Consider the following 25,117-nt stretch of genomic DNA (forward strand, 5'->3'; position numbering starts at 1 on the left):
AAGATATATTTTTAAGTTGAAATATATGTAAGTGTTCTATATGGCTGTCCCCCCAGATATATCTGCCCTGGTTACAGCCCTAAGCCAAAAAGTTGTACACTTGTCGTCGCCAAGTAGATATGAATTTTGGCTTAGTAAAACCCAAACCAACCCACCACCCACCCCCCCTCAAAACACTGGAAATCTCATTACTCACACTCACTATTCTTCCATACTCCCACTCGATTGAGTATAATCTAGGATATATAGCTTTTAATTCTCATTTGTATTTTCTCTCTGCAATTGAATGAAATCATTTAAAATTTGAATTTTATGTTTAAACGAATTTTTTTTTTCTGTTTCAAATTTTTGAATTTAGACTTAATTGTAGTTTATTGATTTTTTTTTTCTGTGTGAAATTATGAAATTATTTTAAAAAAATGTATACTATAAAACAAGAGAGAATAAATATTGAATATTAAATACAACAAAAAATATGTATAAAAAACTGAAACGAATTTGATTTGGATTGATTTATTATTATTTATTTTTATTTTTTTTATGGTTTATGCCTTCTTTTTTTTTTTGAACAACATTGAAATGTTGCTCATTATAAATTTTGCAGTATAGAACATCTAAAACATCTAAACACATGATAAACATTGATAAAATTTGGAAAAACAATAACTGATAACTATGATAAATTATTTAAATCGACAGATTCGGGAGCATGAAGCATAGATAAGATCTCAACTCGATCCAACGTGCTAACATTTTCGCATTTATAATATACACGATGGATCTTTGCGGAAAAGGCCTTCAGTTCTCCATCTACAATGCGATGCATGGACTCCAAGTTGGTTAATTCTTCCATGACTTCCATCAATTCGGCTTTATCATCATCATCGTCACTCTCTGGCACTTTGATCTTCTTGTCCTTGTTCTCATTATCCTTATCCTTCTGATTCTTGTCAACCTTCTCATCCTCTTCAGAGTCATCCTCAGTATCAGTTGGTAGTGGCTTATACTTGTATGAAGAGCTCTCATCTTCAGGTGGAGCACGATTCCCCTTCGGGAAAATGGCTTCCATATCGGACACAGCCATTTCGGCCAATGGTTTGGACACTTTCTTTTCGGCCAATGGTTTGGACTTCTTTTTTTCCTTTCCAGAGGAAGTAGCCTTCTTTAATACGACCGGTGACTCATCCTGAGATTCCTTCGGGTCCTTCAATTGATTGATCACATCCTCATCTTGAGATACCTTCAGGTTCTTCATCAATTGATTGATCACATCCTCATCTTGAGATTCCTTCGGGTCCTTCATCAATTGATTGATCACATCCTCATCTTGAGATTCCTTCGGGTCCTTCATCAATTGATTGATCACTGCATCATCAATGGATTTGATCAATTTGGACATATCTTGATCAGAAGTGCTCGTCGAATGCAATGACAAATGTATGGAATCAGAGTTATATGATTTCTTCCATACCTCAGGCAATTTGAGCTCATCTTTGACTTGCTTTTGAAGCCTCTGTTTGTCCTCGTTAACTATCTGCTGACGTTTTGCCAGACCAGTAGCCATTGGACGTTTTGGTTGTGCTGTGCCACCACGGCGCTCGTTTAGTTCCATGGACGCAGATCGGTTCAAGGTTCTCGGTTTCGTCATTTTGATCGACAATTGTGTCGAGGTCTGCTTGCTATTGCGAGTCAATTTACGGTCTCCCAGAGCGTGTTTTCGTTCTGCCGAGGCATCATAGCTATCTGGCTCAGCTGATCGATTGATCATAAAGAACTTATAGAACCAACGCACAAACTGCAGGTGATCCTGAAGAGTGTCCTTGATCAGCAAGTTCACTGGTATATCCTTCTGGACACATGAGCGATGAAAACCCATCTGGAGCAGACGGAAATTCTGAATATAATCAAAATCTGTAGTCGTTGTCCATTTCACTTTCTTCACGTTAATGGCATCTGGTTTCAGGATGTGGAACAGTTGGCAATAGGCGGCACCCGTACGTAAATCATTCAGCTTTGTGTAATTCGACCCCAGCATACCATTTACCCAATCCAGGAGCTCAGTACGGGATAGATATCGCTCACCAGTGGTCGCGGACACATTTTTCATCGACATGATGACCTAAAAATACAAATTTACTTCTGATTTATCTTTTTTGAAATTTTTTTCAATTTTTGATAGACTCACCAGAATCGAATTACACTCTTTTTTTTAGATTAGTAAAATATATTGAAGATCTTGAGGGAACAGAACTGCCTTGAAACTACAATGAAATATTATGGGTAATTTTTTTGTTGATTTTTTTTTAAATTTTTTATACACTCACCGGAATCGAACTGCGGACTTTTTTTTTGGACCGGAACTGCCTGGGAATCCAGTTGAGAATACAATGAAATATTATGGGGCTCAACTGACTACCTTGATTTTTTGTTTGACATTCAAATGTCGCAGGTATCTAGATTGAATTATTCAAATGTCGCAGGTATCTAGATTGAATTATTCGAATGTCGAAGGTAACTAGATTTGCCCCAAATTTACTTCTGATTTTTCCTTTTGGATTTTTTTTTTTTTTTAATTTTTGATACTCACCAGAATCGAACTGCTGACTTTTTTTGGAATATAATATTCGTAAAATATATTACAGACTTCACTAGAACCGAACTGCCTCGGAATCCAGTTGAGACTACAATGAAATATTATGGGGCAAATTTACTTCTGATTTTTCCTTTTGGATTTTTTTTTTTTTAATTTTTGATACTCACCAGAATCGAACTGCGGATTTTTTTTTGAATATTACTAAAATATATTACAGTCCTTACGAGAACCGAACTGCCTTGAAAGCCAGTTGAGACTACAATGAAATATTATGGGGCAAATTTATTTTTGATTTTTCCTTTTGGATTTTTTTTTTTTTAATTTTTTATACTCACCAGAATCGAACTGCGGGTTTTTTTTTGGAATATTACTAAAATATATTACAGACCTTACGAGAACCGAACTGCCTTGAAAGCCAGTTGAGACTACAATGATATGTTATGGGGCAAATTTTACTTCTGATTTTTCTTTTTGGATTTATTTTTTTTTCATTTTTGATACTCACCAGAATCGAAATGCGGATTTTTTTGGAATATTACTAATATATATTACAGACCTTACGAGAACCGAACTGCCTTGAAAGCCAGTTGAGATTACAATGAAATATTATGGTGCTCAACTGACTACCTTGATTTTTTGTTTCACATTCAAATGTCGCAGGTATCTAAATTGAAATATGCGAATGTCGAAGGTAAGTAGATTGACTTAAAGTTACCATATCGTTCAGTTGGGTGAAAGTGACATAAAAATAAAAGTTAACTTTCAGGATTATTTCATCGGAGGGAAATGGTAACTCTAAAACAACAGTGAGTAAGGGTAAGTCTTTCTACATAGTCTAATCTGTGTCGGATTATACATATAGGGACAAGTTTTTGGGCCCTAAATGCATCTGCACTTTCTATTTCTACTAATCTATCTTTATTTTCAGACTATATTTCGGCAAATTCCAAATTGACTTTCAATTGCAGCTTGGCACATTTTAAAATCAAATTTGAAATAACAAATATGGTTGATTTATTGGTACGACATATTAGGGAGATTCGATGGGTGGTATCGCTTCAGTCTTCTCTTTCTGGGTCTGGCCGTAAGTTGTCTGCCTAGAATGTGGCACGTTGCATATCGCTTCATAGCATCACCCACCTTAGGGACGGCCAGGTCCTTTCAATATCCTTGTCTTGAATATACCAAGATACTTTGCTTATACACTGTTTAGTATTTTTGATTGCATCAAACTAATCTACATTAAATTTCCATATGGGGCTTAGTAGAGCTTTGTGAATTGTCACTTTGTTGCCAGGTGCAAGCAACCAAGAACCATTTTCCTTGTTTTTGCCATTATTGACTGCTTGACCATGTGGTGGTGTGGGATTTGAACTATAGTTTCCTATTTATGAAAGCTCTGGTGCTGGACTCTAGATTCCATCTTGTTGCTGCAGTTCTCGCCTATGTTCCACTTTAAAGCCCAATCCTCAAAACGGGATACATATGGCTCTAAAGCGTGGTACAAGTGATGCTTGGACTTCTGGTCAGCGCTGCAGCGCATTATTTTCATCCAACCTAGTGATTTCTGTACAGGTGGGCATATAAGCATAGGGACAAGATTTGACTCCGTCGACAACAACTCTCAAATTTCTATCTTTCAGAAAACTGCATACTAGTTGGAAAAGCTGCGGCGTTAATATGAATTTCAGCTTAACTAGGAGGCCATCATGCCACACCCTGTCAAAAGCTTGCTGAATATCCATAAATATGGCAACTGTATACATTTTATGCTCCATAGCATCCGATTTACTAAACGATGAAGTTGCTTAGGTGCCACTTCGGAATGATCTGTGTTACAGACTCAAGAGCCATTATACGCTTTAGGATCACCTATATTCATTGACTTTAGAATGCTGCTTTTCCGGCTTTGGGACCATGGTGTTTAGAGCAGTCTTCCAACAGTTTGATATGTGTCCAATCCTTAAAATACTGTTAAGTAGCAGGACTATAAACAGAGCAGAGCTCTATTCGGTAAAAGCATCAGGACTTTGTTTACTTTTTAATACATAAACTAATATTTACATACATATATGAATTTTAAAAATCGGTCGATACGAAAGTTTGCAACTATTTGAGAGTGTTAAAGATTTTTAAAATTTTCTTTGAAAATAACTTAATTTTTACTAAATCGTACGTATTTCTACGAAAATAGGAATACTTTAATTTTTGAGGTTTCAATGCAAGCTTAAAGTTTACTATAGTATACTTTTTGGGATAGAGTTAGGCCACATACTTTTAGGGTTAGATACTAAGTAATTAGAACTAATACTTAATGGTTATCTTTAAGTGCCGTTAAGGACCCAACAAATCAACCTTGCCTTCGCCTATTACATGGCGATCCTGTCAGGATCATCGTACATTACAGAATAGCGCATAGCCAAAAAAATGAAATCAATAAACAAGTGGACAAATTGGTTAGCGATGATATGATATTGAACCCTTGATCTCTGAGTTCTATAGTCCAACAAAGGTAAAGATTGGTAGTTGATGATAGTAAAATTAATAAACAACTAGTAGCAGATACATTACCATTACCTAGAATGGACGATATCCTCGACCAACTAGGTCGTGCTAAATATTTCTCTTGTTTAGACTTAATGTCAGGATTTCATCAAGAAGATGAAAACTCTCAAGATATAACATAATTTTTAACAGATGATTTAAACGTTTAAAGCGTATGGATTAAAAATTGCAACAAACTCGTTCCAAAGAGTGATGTTCTTTGCATTCACGGGTCGAACACCTTTCCTTTTATATGGATGACTTAATAGTCATTGGATGCTTCGAAAGTCACTTGATCAGGAATTAAAGAAATGTCTTGGAAACCTGTCGAAAGTATAATTTAAAGTTCCATCCGGAAATTAATAGGAAAAATATAAATATGTTTCTTTGTAGAAGGTGTAGTATACTTTTAGGAATAGAGTAAAGCCACATACTTTTAGAGATAGATACTAAGTAATTAAAACTAACTAGTAATTACAGAATATTTGAGATTTTTAAAAATAATCTTTGGTGATTTAACCGACGGAATTTGTTCAACCGCAACTGTAAAAAAAAAAGTCGAAGACTGGCATGAAAATAATTACGGATCGTGGTACAATAACCAAGTAATAACTGAAAAAATTTCTTCATTAAATTTCTTGGGAGCCGAGAAAATCAAATTCAAAGTTTAAAAAAAACCGCTCTAACCCATTGACCACCACGAGATTTGAATGCACATAGAAAGCCATTATTCTTTATTGAATTTTTGACAAAATCAAACAATTTTCTAAATAAAAGCTTCATGAAATTAAGGTTAATTGGAATATTTTGTTGTTCATTGACATTTTTTGTCTTGCTTAAAAATATATTTAATACTTAAAACTAGCGTAAATTATATTCTAAGAGAGATATCACTTTCGATTGAAATTGGGCAAAGTTACAGACTCGCAAAGTTAAGAGTTTTCAAGAACTCTTTACATTAAATTTTTTGTAAATTTTCCTAGTTTGCTCAGAACTGTTTTTTTTAACACCGCTCTGATAGCGAGGGACCACTCAAGTCGCGGGGCCCTAAGCATTTGCCAATCCTGCTATATGGCTATTTCGGCCCATAGTTGCCGGTGATAGCTGGTAGCTATGTATAAGGACATACTTATTTTTTAGAAGCGATGAAAAACATATCATTTGACGCCAAATTATATTTTACCAAAAATACGAAAGTTTGCATACAAAAATCAGGATTTCAATTTGGCCCCAAAACAAAACCAAACTTGTGTAGTTCATCTTAAACATCATAAACGTCAAAAATTCGTGGCCATTGTATCACCATCCAATCAAAACTTCTTAACCTGACCTCGCTATAGAGAAACGGACAACATTTCTATACCCTTGCCGGATCGGATCGAACTCTGTTGATTTCTAAACACAAAAATTAATATTTTCTAGTCTTTTAATGACTAAACAAAATTTGATCAATATCGGATGACTATATCATATAGATCCCATAGGAAGTATCGGTCGAAAAGAGTGACTTTTATCAGTAACTTTTCATTCGCTTTTCGTAAAAGTTTGTCAGTTAAATATATGTATGTAATAACTGCCAAATTTGATCAAAATCGTATAACTATATTATACAGCTGTCATATACACATTCGATTAAAGATTCTTTCGCTAACATTAAACTTTGACGGCTTAAGGTGAGGGAAGAGTACCAACACAAATTTGCAAGGGTATACAAACTTCGGCTCGGCCGAAAATAAGCTCCGACCCTCTGGTTTTATGTGTTGGTTGTGGCTTGTAAAAAGTAAAGTTCAGGTGCAAAAACAATATCACAAATTTACACTGAACATGGTCGTAGTCCGACTTGCATCAGAGAGGAAAGATTTCGAGATATTTTTTATGTGGAATGGACATGCCCTCATTTGTAAAGAAAGAAAAACACACACACACACACACACTCAAATGGGGGTCAAATAACGCCCATGGCTCTACATACAATCGATCGATCCATCGATCGATCAGCGGACTGGGCAGGGCAGATACCAATTCGGCGTATGGAGCATTCCCTCATTCATTCATTCATCCATTCATTCATTCAACCTGTCATATAATATAAAAATTATTGATGGCATTCATACACATAAATCCCTCGCCATGCTGTACCTACTTATGTATCCACATTCATATAGTATATAGTATAAAGAAAATTATCTAATTTATTGTTCATTTCGGTTTCCTTTTGTTGTTGCCTGTTGATTTGTGCCCCAATGAACTTGTTGACACAATTTTTCAAAATAAAGAGAAAGAAATGAAAATTTGTTTAGTCTTGTCTCATTTCATGTATTAGGCAATCGCCTTTAGTTTCGACGTAACAGTGAGCCAAATCTTTGAACCTGTCTCAGACCCCCCCCCAATGAGTTGAACAATGAGACAATGAAGAGAATCTTTTTGGTCTAGATAAAAGATTTTAGTCTAGTTTCCGCTTTAATTTTGTTAAGGCTAAGGTTAATTACATTCCGTATGTGAATTGATGGCATTTAACATAGGGTTAGGGGGGGGGGGGGCAAGGGTGGGGGGATTAACATTAGGTGCATTGACCCGCAACAAAACATCCACTGACTAACCAACAACAATAGCAACAACAATAACAACTTACAACTGGTCGTCGGTTGGCCAAGTCAATTCGTTTTAATATTTTGCACGCATCAACTGAACTTGTCATCCTTTCACTTTCATTTCGACGTCTACCTCCGCCCTCTCTCCACCTTCCGCTCTCTCTCTCTCTCTCTCTGCCACTCTCTCACTATCTGACTCCAATCGAATGTGGGTCAGCGATTTAAGGATCAACGTCCATTGCATAAGACCCCAATGATGGTTATAATGGAGGTAATAATGGTGTCGGTTATGGCGATTGACTTGTTGATTAATTTGATCAATGATCGCTCTACAGCCAGCACTTCATCCATCATCCAGCGAATGGTTTTTCGTTGGGTCAGACAAAGTTTAATACGAAAAGTATAAAGTAATTTTTTTTAAATTTGTCAGAGACAGTTAAAATGAAGGAAACATTTCCTTAATAAAAACAAACAAATAAACACTTACAAAAAGGTTCTTGAGATATGAAATCTGAAGACGAAATTAAAAACGAATTAATAAGATTTTCAAAAGTCTTTTTATTGGAATATTAGTCAAGCATTTAATACATTCAAAAAGTTGTATAAACCGATGAAACTCTTTTAATAAAAACATTCTAGAAATGGTTTTTACTTCTTTTTATAGATAGAGACAATGAAGACAATCTTTTTTTTTCTTCTCCTACACTACACAAGGATTTTTTTTTTTAAAGTGTTTCTAAAGAATTTTGTAAAGAACCTTTAATATGTTCCTAGATAAGTTTTTTAGACTCAGAAACACAATTTATCAAAAATTTCAAAAGATCTATTGGTATTTCATTCAAACAAGACGTCTCTAGCTAACTAAAAGTATGTTTTAAGGACACAGAATCAGAATTAATATAAGTTTTAAAAGAATTTTCGGAAATTAAACTTAAATTTGGGAACATTTAACGTTAAGGAACGTTTTTAAGACACAGAATCAGAATCAATATAAGTTTCAAATCAGAATTATTGGAATTTTGCTTAAACTATGGATCTTTAGGATGTTCTTAGGAAAGTGAAGGAAAGTATTTGAAAGACAAAATCAGAATAGGCGACCTTTAATACTTCGTTTCGAGTTTAAAAAGTTGAAAAAAACTAAAAAACTTTTGGAAAAAAGAGAAATTTAAGCGGTTTTGAAACGCCAGAAGTTATCCCATTCGATATAGAGTTTGGAGTACTTCTGATGCTGAACTGGATAATGAGTGTCTTCAGGTTCTGCTACCAAATTGGATATAGAAAATGTTATTCCATTTACACTTCACTCTTGGAATCCCAAGTAATCCCCCCCCACCAATCAAATCTACAGATATATAGAGACCTTTAGTATCCATCTAATTGGTAATCAAACGGCGTGGTTATAGTTTTCTGCTTCGACCTGCTCCAAATGCCAAAAAGAAATCAAATAAAATTCACAGAGTGAGATGGGGCGAAAGGGAAAGAGGGAAAGAGAATGAAATAAAAAGCGAAATCCGCCTACAACAGAAAATCAAAAATGGTAACAACTTGTGAATGCTAAAAAAGATCCGAAAACTAAAACTGGAACTTGGCCAGGCAGACAGACAGGAGGAGGAAAGTAAGTAATGAACTCCACTTTCCGAATTTCTAATCAAAATTAACATTTTTATTTTCAATTTATTGCAATAAGAAAAAAAAAAAAAATAAGGGCGAGCAAATTTACTTAACTAAATAAAATTTTTAAATACAATATGTGGATAGATATATGTATATATATATTAACAGTTAAATCTAGAGTCGATGTTTAGTGATAACCATGTGTGGGCGTGGCTGGTGGGAGATATGTGGCCTCTGGTTCAAAAATGGGTGTGGCCGAATCTCCCGATTGGCCAGGAGCACCATAAAGTGGACCAGGTTGCGGCTGGCTATAGTCATAGCCCAAAGATGTGGGCGTGGCATAGTCATAGCCCGATATGGAATTCGAACTGGAACTGGAAATGGAGCTACCCTCATGTTTGGCACCCAAAAACGCGCTTGGCTTAAACGGAGCCTTGCTCAACTCCTGATGATGGCCCAAAGCCAGAGGCAGCTGCAATGGCAGCGGATGCTGCAGCGGATGCGAATATCCATGGATGTCGGTATTGAGGGCATGTGGCTTACTCGCCGTATAGGTGAAATGGCCCAAACCCTTGTGGCCCAGGGCATAGGCGGGTGTCTGATGCGAATCCGTGTGCAGCGAATGGCTGGGCAATTCAGCATCCAAATCCTGTTCGGGCAGCGATTCATCATAGTGCGACGACGATGGCTGATGCTCATAGCCGGGCAACAGAGGCACACCATAGCTGGTGGTCAGGGTTGGTATCTTGCCAAAGGGTATCGATGGTGGCTCATAGCTATAACCGGATGCGGATGATCCAGACGATACGGAAGAGACTGCATTGGCGGAGCCAGAGCCAGAGTGATGCTCATCTCCAGCTCCAGCAATGGCTGCCAATTGGTGTTCCAAACTGGAGCTATGACCCAAACTCAAGCGTCCTGGAGTACCATAGGATGTGGGCCTCGAATGATAACCCTGATGCGAGGCGGCATAGTAATCAGCTGTGGGCGTGGCTAGCAAATAAGTGCCAGATCCGGGCAATTTATGGCCACTGCTTAAGAGATGAACATACGAACCGCCGCCGCTGCCTCCACTCGAGTGAGGAGCTGCATATTTATAGCCTTGACCATGACCATGACCATGACCAAAGCTAGCATAGCTACTGCCTCCACTGCCGCCGCTCGTCTGGACAATATAAGTCTCCACTTTCGGATGATGGGACAGAGATGAGGAATGATGATGCTGCTGCTGCTGCTGCTGCGGCTGATGGTGATGATGATGTTGATGTGGATAGTGTGGACGTGTTTGCTGATAGCTAACCGCATCCAGGTGATGACCAAAATCATAGCCATTGCTGGAGCCCAGGCCCAAGGCATAATCATAGCCATGTCCTATGCCATGCGAACTGGAACTAGGTGGCAAATATTTATGGGATGGTCCATGATACAGGCCACTGCCAAAGCTGAGGCCAGCATCCCTTTTCAGTTTTGTTCCTGCCCCAGCTGCTGCTGCTCCTGCAGGTGCTGCTGCAGATGTTGCTGAAGGGGAAGATGCTGCCGCTGCTGCTGCTGCTGCCGCAAAGCCCAACAGCCACAATATTGGCATTAACTTGATTCTCATTTTCACACTTCACCGACAAAAAAATTGGCAAAAAAATATATATAAACTAAAAAATGGGGAAATCTAAAGAGGCACAAGGAAAAACCGTTTCGTATATTGTCTATTTTCGTTTTCGTTTTTGTGCTGCTGCTGTTTCTGTTGTTGTTGAGCTTGAAAAGTAGCCACCGCAATGTGGACGACCTCCGAGATGGCCAACCCTTTTATATGTGCGCCAAAAACCCAAACGCCCAAAACACTCGTCATCATCCATCGTTGTTGCTGGAGTCGTCGTTGGAGTCGTCGTCGTCGTCGCCGTCGCAGTCGACGCAACCATGCGAAAAACGCCAAGTCAACGCATTTAACAGTTAGTAAGACGCTGCTGCCGTCGCCGCCGCTGCAGCCAAAGCGGCAACGCCTATGCCACCCCCCTCTCAGCGATCGCTGATCACCCCCTCCCTTTCTAGTTAGCTACCTACCAACCATTCACTCACTCATAAGTTTTGCATATCAAGCCAAACGGTTTTCGGTTTCGGTTTCGGTTCGGCTTTGCTCTGTCGCTAGCTTTTGATGTACCTTTTACTCTCACTCTCGTTTAACGGTCGCCACAGTGGGGCAAACTCAATGGGCTTTGAGCTTGATCGTTTGGGATCAATTCAGTTTAGATTCAAGTTCAAAAGACACCAAATTAAACATCTTCTTTGTTCAAATCAAATTTGTTTTGTTTTTTAAATTGATTTTTATAATTTTTTGTTGAATCAGATAGAAAAAAAATATCCTACTAGTTGTTGATCTAAACATTAAAACTGCCAAAAAAACAGTTAAAAGAACTTGAAATTGAAATTTTTCATATTTTTCAATTTTGGTGCGATTTTGAAATTTAAATTTATATCGAAGACAAAACACAACAAAATATATAGTTGATTAGCCGTCGAAATAGATGTTCTATATATATGAAGTAAATGGGATTTTAAGCAGGTTTTTTTTTTCTTTTAAAGAAAATAAATGAAGACCAAAGTTAATTAGTGACTTGGGGATCTGTTAAAAGATTTTTGATCACTGCATGATTCCATTCTTTAGCAGTCCTCGGTAGATGAGTTGTCTAAGTGGCCCAGTCATTTAGTCAACTGAACAAGGAGGATCCGGGTTCGAATCCCAGGCTAGTGTATGGATGTAGTTTTCGTCTAATTGTAAGCCGAAGGCCTTACTTGCCAGTCTAAACTTTAAGAATCTCTAACAAACTTCAACAAATTTTCGAAAGATCTCATGTTAATGCTTTATAAATTGGATTTATTAAATCACTCAAATTATCAAGTTATCTTTTAAAGCAAGACAACAAAATTTCAATAAACAGCAAATCATTTAAAAAATTCTTAATTTTAAGAGGCTCTATTTTTGTAAACTTATTTTTTTAAATATTTGAAAAATTATGTTTATTTTCATGATTTCTTTTAATCAGTATTAAAGTCTCAAAAACTTTTTAGTTTGCCTATTCTAAACTGTTTTTTTTTCTTCTAAATATTATATAGGATTATTTCTGGCATAATATCAGTTAGAAATTGACCAAAAAACAGTGCAGATTGACCTAAAAATTAATGTCTACAAAATTCTATACAAACCATAATCATTAGGAATTTGTAGATATGCAAAATTTTTAATCGGTTTTCATTTCCCTAACGTTCCTTACTTTCACACTAGAAGATGAACTTTTAGTTTTTCTAATAACAAAACCCTGACCCTACTACATATTGTAATAATATTTAAGCTAAGTATAAGTATCCCTAATGCTAAACTCCAATAACACCCATTGTCCAATACATAGATCTTAAGATAAAGATTAGTTTTGTCTCACAAAGAGAGACTTATTTAACTAACCATCCTAAAATATTTCGATTTTTGGCCCACGTTGGCTTAATCTGGCACTGAACTTACCCAAAGTGCTTGATTTTTTTCTTTTTATTTGTTTTTCAAAAGCTGACATTAGCGATTTACCCACAAAATATCTATAAATATTCCAATTTAAACACTTTTTGTACTTTTTTGTATGTCTTTCTATCTAGTATGTCTAATACGATCAGGTAAAATTAGATAAGAAGAGGATAATGTAAAAAAACTATGACTGTGATCCTTGGTTCCAAAGTTCGAGCCGAGTGAAAAAGTATTTAGATGCCATTTTAATTAAGTTACTTTTCATTTTTTCTTTTTCTGAACCATTACTTATCTAACTAAACTATTAAAATCTAAACCGTTTATAGAAAATATATGTAGATATATCATGGTTATTTTTTAAAGACCTTTGCCACACTGTGACTAGCTATTTGGTTTCTGTTTCTGTTTCTGACTTGCCTTACCTTACCTTACCTTGCCCAGCTGAACTCAAGTTCAAGTGATACTTTTCCATATCGCATGTCTGCACTCACGCATTTCCCCCTTTGCAATCCACAAAAAAAATAAAAGAAAAAAAAAAAAAGAAATAAAAAATGAGACGAGAAAAAAACGAAACCTCAAAAACCGCTCGCTTCCAATACAAAGTCAACTTTGGTTTATGCGTAAATTGCATTTAATTTCAACTAACAGGTATGGTATATGGATGTGTCATGATGATGGTCATCATGATGGCGATGATGATGATGATGATGATGGCAGTTTTGTCAGCTGCCCCAACAACAACAACAACAACAATGTTGGCAATTTCTTTAGCTACTGGTTATATTTGAAATCACTTTGAATCGGTTTTATGCATCACTTTCTTAGGCCCTTTCGATGTGGGAAAATATTTTTGAAGTATGTATGTAGATCGGCAAATCATACAATTTGAATTGAGAAAGAGAAATGAATGAATTCAAAAAGTGGATTCACGTGCCTTTAATTAGTATTGAGGAATTTTGGATAATGCATTTCACTGGATTCTCAAAAATTCAACCAACTCATAGGCAGTAAAGATGGATTTAAAACATATTAGACCTAACTTTCTTTAATCGCTTTTGTGAACCAGAATATATATATATATATATATATATCTAGAAATTACTTTCTTAATTTTTGTCTTAGTAAGCATTTTAAATAAAACACGTTTTGCTTTCCAATTGGAGGGCAGAGATTCAAAATACTCAGCAAAATCTGAAATGACTCTGAATTAAATTTCCATCAATTGGTTTTTGCGTTTAGTAGGGTCATTTAGCTAGTCATTCACACACTTTAACCGTTTTATTGTTGTTGTTGGGGCTTTTTTTTTTCTTTTTCATCTTCTCATTGGAGGCTTTTAGTTGATGTAATTGGCCGGGCCACTTGCCGTGCCATTGTGTTAAAACCTAAAAACTGAAAAGCTGAAAAACTCGGAACTCCAAAGAAATTGTTGTTTTTTTTTTTGTTGTTGCGTAATCTTATAGCCAAGGTCACGAGACAGACAGATATAAATACATCAACATTTTGTATGTACAATAATTTCGCCGATTCGCCAACTTGTGCGTCTTAATTTGAGCCATTCGAAAGTAAGTCTAGTTTTTGTTGGCTGGTTTGCTGGCTGGCTGGATGGGTGGATAGCTGGATAGATGGATGGATGAATGTAGGTGTACCTGGGGGCCAACAACAAATTTATGGTAAAAGTTATCAAAATGCTGTAAGAGTTAGATTGTGGGTTGAAATCTTTTAAGTAATCGTTTTAATACTCTATATTTTTGGATTTTTTAAAGGTTTTCAAAACTTGAAAACTAAGTTTTCTCGATTCGAATGACCTAAAAATTACTTACACTTAGGTCTGATTTAACAATCTTTTGAATAATTAATCTGTTTATTATTTATTTCCTTAAACTAAGTGCTTATAAATTTCAATTGCTTAATTTCTCACTAAGTTATATAGATAACTAGGTGACATATAGACAAAATGTGTCTGAAGATGATTTCTTTGTGGAGTTTCTGTAGGCTGTGCTTCTTGTACAGGTTTCTGGCCAGGTGCATGAAACGGTGGCTCTCGCCCAATCTCATTATGTACAACATTTTGATCATCATTGTCGTTGGCATCATCATCATCATCATCATCGGTATAGCCGACAAATGGAGATGGTCGAAAGGGTAAAGTAAAGTGATTCTGGAGCGGTGTTGGACTTCCAAGAGTGGCATGAGTAGGCTGTGGCATGAATAGACCCAACTGCTGATGAACTGGCACTGGAAGTGGCACTGGCAATGGCTGATCTGCTGCCTGTTGTTGGCTGTTTGAGGGAAAGGTCTGTGGTCCCGTATAGCCTGGACTCAATTGGGATAGATTTGGTGTTGGGGCCGCTGCTGCTGGTGTTGGCACTATCAATGGTCGCCAGGGCATGGCATATAGCCATGGCATATAGGTTTGATAGTAATAGCCCGGAGCTGATCTCTGCTCCTCCTCCTCCTGCTGCTGCTGTTGTTGTTGAGCCTTTGTGGTGCCTGTGAGAAGGAGCATCAGCAGCATCACTTCAATTGCCATCATCATCATCTTTCACTCGCGTTTATGTGCGATCTGAGTGTTGACATTGGATTAACCATGTCTTTTATAAACAAACATTGAAGTCGACAATGGATGTTATACGATATCCAACCATATATTGAGTTGCTTGCAGTTAGTTGGCATTGTAAGGTGATATGCCAGCTTCCGATTTTCCCATTGCATAATCTTCTATTGAATCACAATATCAGAAGATCAATCAAATCTTTCTCTCTCTCTCTCTCTCTGTTTTATATTTCAAAAATTAACAATCGATGTTGCAACCAAAAATGAGGAGCAAAATTGCAACAATTTGCAGTTTAAGAGTTCAACTATCCATGTAACTGAGTGGCTGTCTGACTAACTGACTGACTGACTGACGCCCTTCGCTGCTGTTTGCTAGCATACAAAATTTTCCAGTTGAAAAATTTCCTAGATTTACACAAAACTGCTTAAACTGCTTCATCAAAAGTGGCACAAGAGTCATCTGAATATGCGGAAAATACCCTAAAATTCATGATCTTGAACTATATCTTAAAGTCTAAGCCAAAGATCATCAACTTCATTCGAAATTTAATCGATTCAACTTTGTCTTAATGAATATACAAGTTGTTTTTTAAACATTTGTTTTTTGTAGTCGATCGAGACATCTTAAAAGAAAATGAATAATTTTAATCGTGATTGAGTTTGAATGAGTTCAAATGAATTTCAAAATCCAACAAAAATAGTTTATAATAAATGTGAATGAATATCGAATAAGTTTAAATGAATTGAGATGAATTTGAATAAACTTAAACGAATGAACATTTGACTGAGATTAAAATAATATTAAATAAATTTGAATGAAACAGATGAATATAAACAATTTTAAATGCATTTCGATGAGTTTCTATATAATTGAAAAAGTTTTCATTAATCTAAATAAATTTAAAGAATGAATCTATATAAAATTATTAGAGTTTAAATAAATTTGAATGAGTTTGAATAAACTAGAATGAACTTTGAATAAATTTTGAATGGATTTAGATAAATTTTAACAAATTGAAATAAACTTCTATACTTACTTACATGAATGTAAAAAAATTGCACTAAATTCGAATATTCAAATATGAATAAATTTTTAACTAATGTGAATAAATTGGAATGAATTTGAGTGAATTTTAAATATTTTTGACTAATTTTAAATTAATTTGATTGAAATTAGATAAATATAAAAGAATTTGAATGAATTCATGTGATTAAAGATTGAATTTAAGAAGAATTTGAATGAATTCATGTGTTTGAAGATTGAATTTAAGATTTTAAATTAATTTGAATAAATTTGATTTGATGATTTCAGATGGATTTAAAAAAAAATAAATAAAGTTATGAAGACTTAAATGAGTTTGAATGAATTAGAATGAGTTTTGAAAGAATTTCAAGAATTTGAACAAAAAAAGTTTATTAAAATAAACATTCAAATGAATATGAATGATTTTGAACCACTTTGAAATTAATTTTAATTAAATAAATTGGAATATTTTTTAAATAGAGTTCACTAAATGAGTAAAATATAGTGAGAGCTGTTTTTTTTTTTATAATTATTTCCTAAAAATAATTTATAGTTGGAATTTAAATAAATCGAAATAAATTTGAGTAAATTTAAATTAATTTAAATAGATTTGAATGAATATGAAGACAAATAAATATGGCTTGAATTGAATATAAAAAGTTTACGATTCTTCAAAAAAAAAAATTGTTAAAAAAGTTGAATTTTTCTTCTATGAAAAGATATGGCAAGTTCAATTTTGCTTTCTCTCTGTCGTTCCATCTCTCTCTCTCTCTCTTGTTCCTGTCAAGTTCGTCCTTAATTCATCGTTCCATATAATCATATGTATGTATATCCAAAACTTCGTAAATAGTTTCGCATTCCACATTCATGATCTAACTCGAAATGACATGACCAACTACACTTCCGTTTCAGAACTTTAAGCCAAACTAATTATCTAATTTAAATTTGAGGTAATTTGTTAAGAAACAAAAGAAGAAGAAACACAAACACAGAAAATTTACATAAATTCAATTTTAAGTGTCAGAGATTAAATTTAATTAAAGTTCAGTTTGTGTTTTCGCATACTATATCTGCTATATAGTAAATATTTAATCATAATTGTTGCGGTGCCTTCCGTTTTTGGAGACGAAGACAGAGACTGAGACTGAGACATGGGCATGGGCATGGCATGGGCCATGGGTTTGGATGTGGATGTGGACGTGTCTGAAGCAACATTTATAAAGTGAAGGTAAAATAAATAAAATCAAGAGCAACACAGACACCACAACAACAACAGCAACAATACAAAATAAATGAAATGATAACATTAAGCCAAAAGCCAAAGACTTGTTGCTGTTGCATTTTGTTGCAACTTTCATTGCAGCTGCAGGAAGCCAAAAAAAAAAAAAAAAACGGGCAGAGCAATTGCAGTTATAACTGTTTTGTTTTTTTTTCCCCCTCTTTGGGTTCATTTTTGATCAAGTCATCAAAATTGAAATCTTATTTTAAGCAATGAGGAACTGATTTTCCCCATAGAATGCATTTGGAAATGGAAAGATCAGCCCAACAAAATTTATTTATCAGTGGAATGCAACTTTTATTTATTTATATGTACTAGGTATATATACAATAAAATCTGGAATTTGTCATGTTAAAACTTCTTTGTTCGAATTTCAATTTCAACTTTTTCTATTTTCAAAAAGTATTGGAATTTCTACTTAGATGTTTGTAAATTATTCTTTAAGCATAATTTAAATTAAATATTGTACACCAAAAAAAAAAAAAAAACAGAAAAGAAGAGCGAAAAAAAAATGAAGAAAGCAACCTAATCCAAGTCGTGGTTAATTTCAATAGTAGGGAGGCTGAAATTGACGATTTGGTTCATTGGCATGAGAATTGGCCGATTGGCTGGCCACCCATCCATGTTGGGTATGCTGTGTGGAAGGCAACTCATAGGATTGGGACTGCATTTGCAAGAAGTTATGACTGTGGCCCTGCTGGTGTTGCTGGTGTTGCTGGTGTTGCTGGTGGTGATTGCTGCCGGGCCTGAAGGGGGCCGATGGTGATTGAAAGGGTAGAGATTGGGTTAGCAGACGATTATCAGCCGCATCCAGGCCAATGAAACGCTCGTGCTCTGGATTGCTGGACAAAGTGTAGCCCGGAATTTGATTAACGTGATTTGTGGGCCTAGCAAGAGTCTTTTGGCTGTTGGCATGAGCGTGAGCCACAGGCAATAAGTCCAGAGATTGCAGAGGATATGAGGATTGTGATGATGGCTGCCAACGATCGGATCCCTGCGATCCGTGAATGTTGTTTGACGACAATGGACCACTCCAGTGATTCTCTGGCTGTTGTTGAGATCCTTGCTGGCCATAGGAGGATTCCCAGTTATTCTCTTTCTGTTGCTGGCCAAAAGAGTTTTCCCAATAGTTTTGCAGCTGTTGTTGTTGTTGTTGTTGCTGACGAGAGCCATGTTGCTCATGTTCCCAAGGTTTCTCTGTTTGTTGCTGCTGCTGCTTGTGGGGTCCTTGCTGCTGATAGGCAGCTGAATCCCAATGACTCTCTGGCTGTTGCGGCTGCTGCTGCTGCTTATGGGGTCCTTGTTGTTGATGGTGATGGGAAGAAGAATCCCAATGATTCTCTGAATGTTGCTGTTGATGGTTTTCATGCTGCTGCTGCTGACCGTAGGATGACTCGAGCTGACGGTTTCCCTGATATTGGGAGAAACCTTGTGGACGTTGCTGGTGTATCAGATATTCTACCTCTTGCAGGGAATGTGCATGCTGAAGATGTCCTTGCTGCTCTTGACGGTGGCCTTGCTGATGCTGTTGCTGATGCCCCAATGAAGAAGAAGACCCTTGATGTCCGCTCTGCTGATGTTGCCAATGCTCTTGACGATTACCCAGATACTCTGGTTCCCTCTCTCGCTGCTCCTCATGCAGCGGCTGAGGCTGCCAATGTCCAGTTGTGGTTACAGCATCTGTGCTGGGAGCTCCCTCGGCTGGCAAATACTTATGCGAGGGCCCATTATAGCGATAGCCATTCCTATTACCATGGACAACTGCCTGGCCACCAGTGGCCAATGCCAATGTTACCAACAGAAGATACTGCAAAATGAGAGCATTATCCATTAATTGTATCCACACGGTAAGTAGATTCTCCTACAACTTACACTGAGGGGCCTCATCTTGCTATTGTCGTGTTGCTGCTGTTTGTGTTGCTGCTGTTGCCGCTGACCAAGTCAAAGTGTGAGCAATAATTGTTAATTTTTAGCTAAAGTCAAATACTTTTTATAGCCCCCAACGCACCGACGCAATTACCCACACACCCACACACACACACACACTCACACACACACACTGAGATGATTCCATAAGGGGGCGAAATAGAGAAAAATGTGCGAGATTTGTGTATGAAATCAAATTTGTTGCTTGTAATCACCCAGTTGAATTATGAATTTATCACGTAATTTATCTGCAAATATGTGACATTTCATCAAAGTTGAAAACTGATGGCTGGCGAGCATCAAGAGTTTCGTTGAGCTGTGGAGGTCTAGGTCAACTTTCTGTTCCACTTTTTATTTTATTTTCATTTACATTTTTTTTTTTTTTTGCCCGCATTACACAATCTGCAATCACGTCTTGTATGTAGGTGGTCAAAACAAAAGGCAGCAACAATTTTCCAAATTTCAATTGATGTAAGATCGCTTAACCCAAATAGCATAGGCCAAATTTAAGCTAAAACAAAATATATTTTATGCAATTATTATGGGTTTTTCACGAGAATTCAATACGTTTTATCCGATTCTCAACTTTTGCATGAAAACTAAAACATTTCTAGCAACTCACAATGCCAACTTTTTACACCAGATTGATTTTCGGAGTGATAAGAAAACCTGAGCGGCAGTTCTCCTCTATGTTGTTTAGGCTTTTGATAGAGGTTGCCTAGAAGATTTGTTATACCTTCTTAATAGGAAATTCTGTGATAAATGTAGATGACTAGGAAACAAATGCTGGAGTACCAGAAGGTGACATACTCAGCCCATTGCCCATTACCATTTGTACCCCACAGACTTTTTAACGAATTTAAATCCCTAATAACCGTAGGGGAAGGGTCAGCAAACATGTAACATTCACTCTAAACAGAAAAAGCTACATATGTATATATATCCTGGACCTAGACAAAGAAGTCACAGCTAAATTTGAAAGCAGATTACACTGGCTCATCATCATTCGCTCTCCTCTACTCCTGAAGTCCTTCTAAAAACCTGCAAGTACCAGCAATATTGAAGCCATATAAAGGGCGCATTCAGCGATCCTGAGAACAAATACTGGAGCTCTGTGGTACAAACATAACGATCACATTCAAAATGACCTAAATATACGTAAAATATGCTTTCACCAAGTTCAAAACCGAAAAAACATTATTAGAATAGATAATTAAATAAGTAATTAAACTCTTAAAGGAATGACCAAGCAAGAATAAGACCAATAATAAGTGATTAGAGCCGTTTACATATATCCCCAACATTTTGTTTAAGTACTAGACTAAGAATAAATGGCTCAAGTTTTGGCTCTTAGTTAATAGAAGATTCAAAAAATACACTAAAGATTATAAAAAAAAAAAACAAAAACCAACAACAAACTGGTTTAAACACCAAACAATTTAAACAATATAATTGAAACATTAAAGAGAATATTCAACTGTAAACTTGATGACATTTTTAATATCAATTTTATATTAATTACATATTTAATACCAAATTAAAGTAAATTTTAACATTTAACAAAATTTCGAAATAAATATAATTTAGTTTAAGACTTTTTAATGTGAATATTTTTAGCAAATTATGAAACGGAAGCCAAATAAAAGTCAAATTTCCTAATGAAAATTGTTCATAATAAATATAAATAATAGAAGCCTCAAAAGAAAACAAAAGTAAGTAAAAAAATTCAGATTTAAATTTCATATTTGAATTTTACGTTAGATTTAGTGTTGGCAAATGCTTTTTTTATCGGAGCAAACCTATCGTAATCGACATTATCGAAGCAAACCTATCGTAATCGACATTATCGGAGCAAAACCTATCGGCAGTCGACATTATCGGAGCAAACCTGATGTATCGATACTTATCGACTATCGATAAATGCATTTTCAAGTCGCAATAGAAATATAAATAAATCAAAACAAAGGCAACTCATTGCACGTGTGGCGAACATTAACAACAACAACAAGAATAAGAAGAACAATCACAAGGAATTCCAAATTAGGTTAAAGAGAGGGGGGGAGGGGTGTGATTTCATTGATTATGACGTGGTTAACATATTCTTTGTGCATTTTCCCTTTAGAAAAGTTCAAAACGTAATTGCATCAAAAAGAAGGAAATGCCAAGTCATTTCGTATAATGTCGCACATTGACAACATCTTCATCCAAGTGAGGGCTCGCCTGCAGGCCGACAAGGTAAAGCTATGGGAGGAGCCATACTATTCAGAGGAACTCGGTAGCATTGAGGCAGCCATGGAGGTGAGATCCACGCTTCTGATTTCTGGACCACATTTCTTAAGCTTATTTGTTGTTGGCAGAATTTGGCTTTGAACTATGCCCAGAAAATGGGACATATTGATTCGTCGCACTTGAAATGTGTTCTCACCGAACTCCAGGACAATGCCCTTCGCAAATTGGCATCGAGGCGTGAGTTCACGGAGACTGGAATGGCCACCTTTAAACTGCGTCGCATTGACAATCTTGGTGGCACCACCACCATGTTGGACATTAAGTGTGATCTGAATGCTTTGGGCTTGCAATTGCAGGAGATCATTGCCAGGAAGTTGCAGCTGAGCAATGCCAACTATGTGAAATGCATATCGGGTGGCAGAATCGTCGCCTCCAATGTCACATTAGCTGCCCAGCAGTTGCGCAACAATCAACAGTTGATGGTGATTGTGGGCCAGCAGTCGGGTTCCGACAATCAAAATGGTGCTGCACTCTACGAAAGAATTCAGAAGATCAAGGAAGATGTGGCAGCAATGGTATCATCACAAAATCGCATGATGGAGGTGAAATTCGCACTAATATGTAATACAATTCGGAATCTGAATGTAGTTTCTTTCAGATGGAAGATCAGGATGGGAATCCAGTGTTTTTGCCGCCCGCTGAGAATCGTGCCCTGCTCATCGGTCTGGGCTACTGTGAGAAGGCGCGCTCAGCCATGCGGCGAGAGGACTATGAGGAGTCATTGCTCTTGCTACTGGAGGCCGATGAACAATTTGCCAATTGTAATTCCAAATTCCTGGAATCTGTTGATAATTATGCTCTGCTCAATCTGGACATTGTCTGGTGTTATCTGTGCCTGAAGAATGTCTCCCAACTGCCGGATGCCGAGAGGCGTCTGAATATCTGTGAGCGTAGCTTTCGTTGCAGTTATGGCGAGAACTTTAATCGTCTGTATGCTCTGAAGGGTCGCTCGTGTCCAGAGCGTGCTCTGATCATGCGCTTGCAACTGTTGCAAGGTGTTGTGTTTTTCCATCAGAATCGTCGGGACGAGGCATATGAGAGATTCGAGTCAGCTGGCAGAATGCTAAGTGAACTTAAGGTCAACGAAGATCAGCTAATGATGCTGGTGGAGATGGGCTTCGATATGGGTGAATCGCGTTTAGCTTTGCGCTCCTGTTCGGGTGTTGGCAATGTGGAAAGGGCTGTGCAATTCATTCAGGAGCGGCGTCAGCAGTTACGCGATGCTCGGAAACAATCCAAGGCGGAGCGTGAGCTGCAACGTCAGCATTACAAAAAAGATGCCAAAGATAGTGACTGGGTTAATCCGCGGAGTGTGTGCACTTTAATTGAGATGGGTTTCCCTCGACGACTGGCCACAGAGGCTCTTAAACGTACCAAAAATGATGTACCCAAAGCGGTAAGTGTCCCAACTGTTGACACCACAACTGGCATCTCAGTTATCATGTCGTTTTCTTCCACTAGGTGGAACTTCTCCAAAGCCATTCAGGGGAATTGGAACGTGCCGTCTTAAGTGATAACAGTCAAAATTTGTCTGCCGATTCTGTGCATTTGGCTGCACTGCAGCAATTAGGTTTCGAAGAGGCAACTTCACGTGTCGCTTTGGAGAGCGCCAAGAATAATGTGGAACAAGCCATAGAATTTCTCCTGAAGGCCTTTCAAAGCGAGGAGGAGCTAAAGAGTATGGTGAAACGGGTCACTCAATTGGCCAAAGGCGATATAGCCCAATTGGATGGACCCTCCACATCGCATCAAGTGCCACCCCAAGGACCGCTTATCCATGCTGTACTCAGTAAGGCCAAAACTGAAATGGAGGCATACAAGGCATATAAACGATTCAATTCAGATCTGTCACAATCGGATCAGGACTACTTGGACTTGCCTTTGAATCAGGAAGAGCAGCTTTTGGCCGAGTATCGCAAACTGCTCGAACAGTGATTGTTTCTTTTTTTTTTCTTTTTTTTAGTGTTTAAGATAAAAGTTTTTAAATTATAAATCGATTTCCTTGATTGGGAAAAGAAGAGAACCTGTTACTGAGAGAAAACAGCAAGCGTGACTTTTTCTATTGTTAATCGGCAGTTTTATAATAACAATTAAGTATCATCACGACGACAACGTCAACTGCAACGGCAACGACGACTCATCCAGCTGTCTATCAACTTGTTGGCTGTTTGCTTAACTTGGCAAATTCTTGACAAACTTGACAACTGCAAAATGTGATTACGCCGAGTTCGACTCCACCGCAAAGCGATTAACTAGTTAGTCTCTCTCTGTTGACTCTTGATCTCAGCTGTAAGGGGTTATTGCAAAAATTGTTGAATATGGTTAGTAGTTACGTCGTTTGACTTGTGTTGTTAATTAACGACCTTGCATCGTCGGTTAAGGGCATTGATATAGTATATATACTTATATATATATATATAATTGGAACCATATCGAATGGCAAATGAAACTGAAATAAGAATTTCAACATTAAACAAAGTGACAACTATTTGAAATCTATAAAGAAAGGGCATTCTTAGAATCTACCAAGATTTAAGTCACCTAAATGACTAAATTGATTCAGTCGAGTACTCCTTAGATATGGAAAGCGATCTATTATGTCTATAGGAAAATTTACTGTAAAATCTCTCACTGGAACCAATAAGTTATAATAACAAATCAAATATATACATATATCATTCTTAAATTGACAGTAATTTACATTGACCTTGGACCAGGTAATTAAAATAATAATTGAACCATCAGTTTTTTCTGTCTGCGGTCAATGGAGCATAATTTTGGGGCCTCATGCCTTTAAAAGAATTATTTTGTTTTAAGAGGGATCGGCTAGAGATTCAAAAACAAATAAGCTCCCTTTATAGAAATTGATTTTGTTTAGTTTGGGCCCCCCTTTGCAGATCGACGCCCATGGATGCAACAGTTATGGCTATATGCGTGCCTCGTGTGGGTTGTGCCCAAGGTGTTTATACCCACCTACCCATATGTACATACATATACTTATATTTACAGCTAGAATATCCAGACAATTTGACTTCCTGTCTATTTATATTGGAGTCACACAATATAATTAAGTGTTTTATTTTTGATCGTTAATTGAAAGTTCAAAATACAAAAGATAAATAAAATCTTGTAAAATGCCCCGTGCCAGCTCATGGCACACGAGTGAAATGAACTCTAGACCTCCGAATTACACGTGCA

General features: G+C 36.8%; 5 protein-coding genes across 5 annotated transcripts; 1 reads left to right on the plus strand and 4 right to left on the minus strand.

Moving 5' to 3' along the window:
* Nucleotides 1-596: 596 nt before the first annotated feature.
* On the minus strand, nucleotides 597-2,406 carry LOC6648937 (microtubule-associated protein RP/EB family member 1). Its single transcript, XM_002071882.4, has 3 exons — nucleotides 2,325-2,406; nucleotides 2,186-2,261; nucleotides 597-2,119 (listed from the first exon to the last, which is right to left on the minus strand). Exon 3 carries the CDS (start codon nucleotides 2,111-2,113, stop codon nucleotides 674-676), a length of 1,440 nt encoding a protein of 479 aa, XP_002071918.1. The 5' UTR covers nucleotides 2,114-2,119; nucleotides 2,186-2,261; nucleotides 2,325-2,406; the 3' UTR covers nucleotides 597-673.
* Nucleotides 2,407-9,482: 7,076 nt separating this feature from the next.
* Nucleotides 9,483-11,257, minus strand: LOC6648938 (filaggrin). The gene has a single exon (XM_023179417.2). It carries the CDS (start codon nucleotides 10,940-10,942, stop codon nucleotides 9,530-9,532), a length of 1,413 nt encoding a protein of 470 aa, XP_023035185.1. The 5' UTR covers nucleotides 10,943-11,257; the 3' UTR covers nucleotides 9,483-9,529.
* Nucleotides 11,258-14,753: 3,496 nt separating this feature from the next.
* Nucleotides 14,754-15,386, minus strand: LOC6648939. Its single transcript, XM_002071884.3, has one exon. It carries the CDS (start codon nucleotides 15,384-15,386, stop codon nucleotides 14,754-14,756), a length of 633 nt encoding a protein of 210 aa, XP_002071920.3.
* Nucleotides 15,387-18,009: 2,623 nt separating this feature from the next.
* LOC6648650 (putative mediator of RNA polymerase II transcription subunit 26) lies at nucleotides 18,010-19,651 on the minus strand. Its single transcript, XM_002071885.3, has 2 exons — nucleotides 19,577-19,651; nucleotides 18,010-19,511 (listed from the first exon to the last, which is right to left on the minus strand). Exons 1-2 carry the CDS (start codon nucleotides 19,589-19,591, stop codon nucleotides 18,252-18,254), a joined length of 1,275 nt encoding a protein of 424 aa, XP_002071921.1. The 5' UTR covers nucleotides 19,592-19,651; the 3' UTR covers nucleotides 18,010-18,251.
* Nucleotides 19,652-21,571: 1,920 nt separating this feature from the next.
* Nucleotides 21,572-23,966, plus strand: LOC6648651 (NEDD8 ultimate buster 1). Its single transcript, XM_002071886.4, has 5 exons — nucleotides 21,572-21,674; nucleotides 21,753-21,928; nucleotides 21,988-22,461; nucleotides 22,518-23,315; nucleotides 23,381-23,966. Exons 2-5 carry the CDS (start codon nucleotides 21,809-21,811, stop codon nucleotides 23,852-23,854), a joined length of 1,866 nt encoding a protein of 621 aa, XP_002071922.1. The 5' UTR covers nucleotides 21,572-21,674; nucleotides 21,753-21,808; the 3' UTR covers nucleotides 23,855-23,966.
* Nucleotides 23,967-25,117: the final 1,151 nt, after the last annotated feature.

The sequence above is a fragment of the Drosophila willistoni genome (genome assembly GCF_018902025.1).
Source record: "Drosophila willistoni isolate 14030-0811.24 chromosome XL unlocalized genomic scaffold, UCI_dwil_1.1 Seg141, whole genome shotgun sequence".
Lineage (NCBI taxonomy): Eukaryota > Metazoa > Arthropoda > Insecta > Diptera > Drosophilidae > Drosophila > Drosophila willistoni.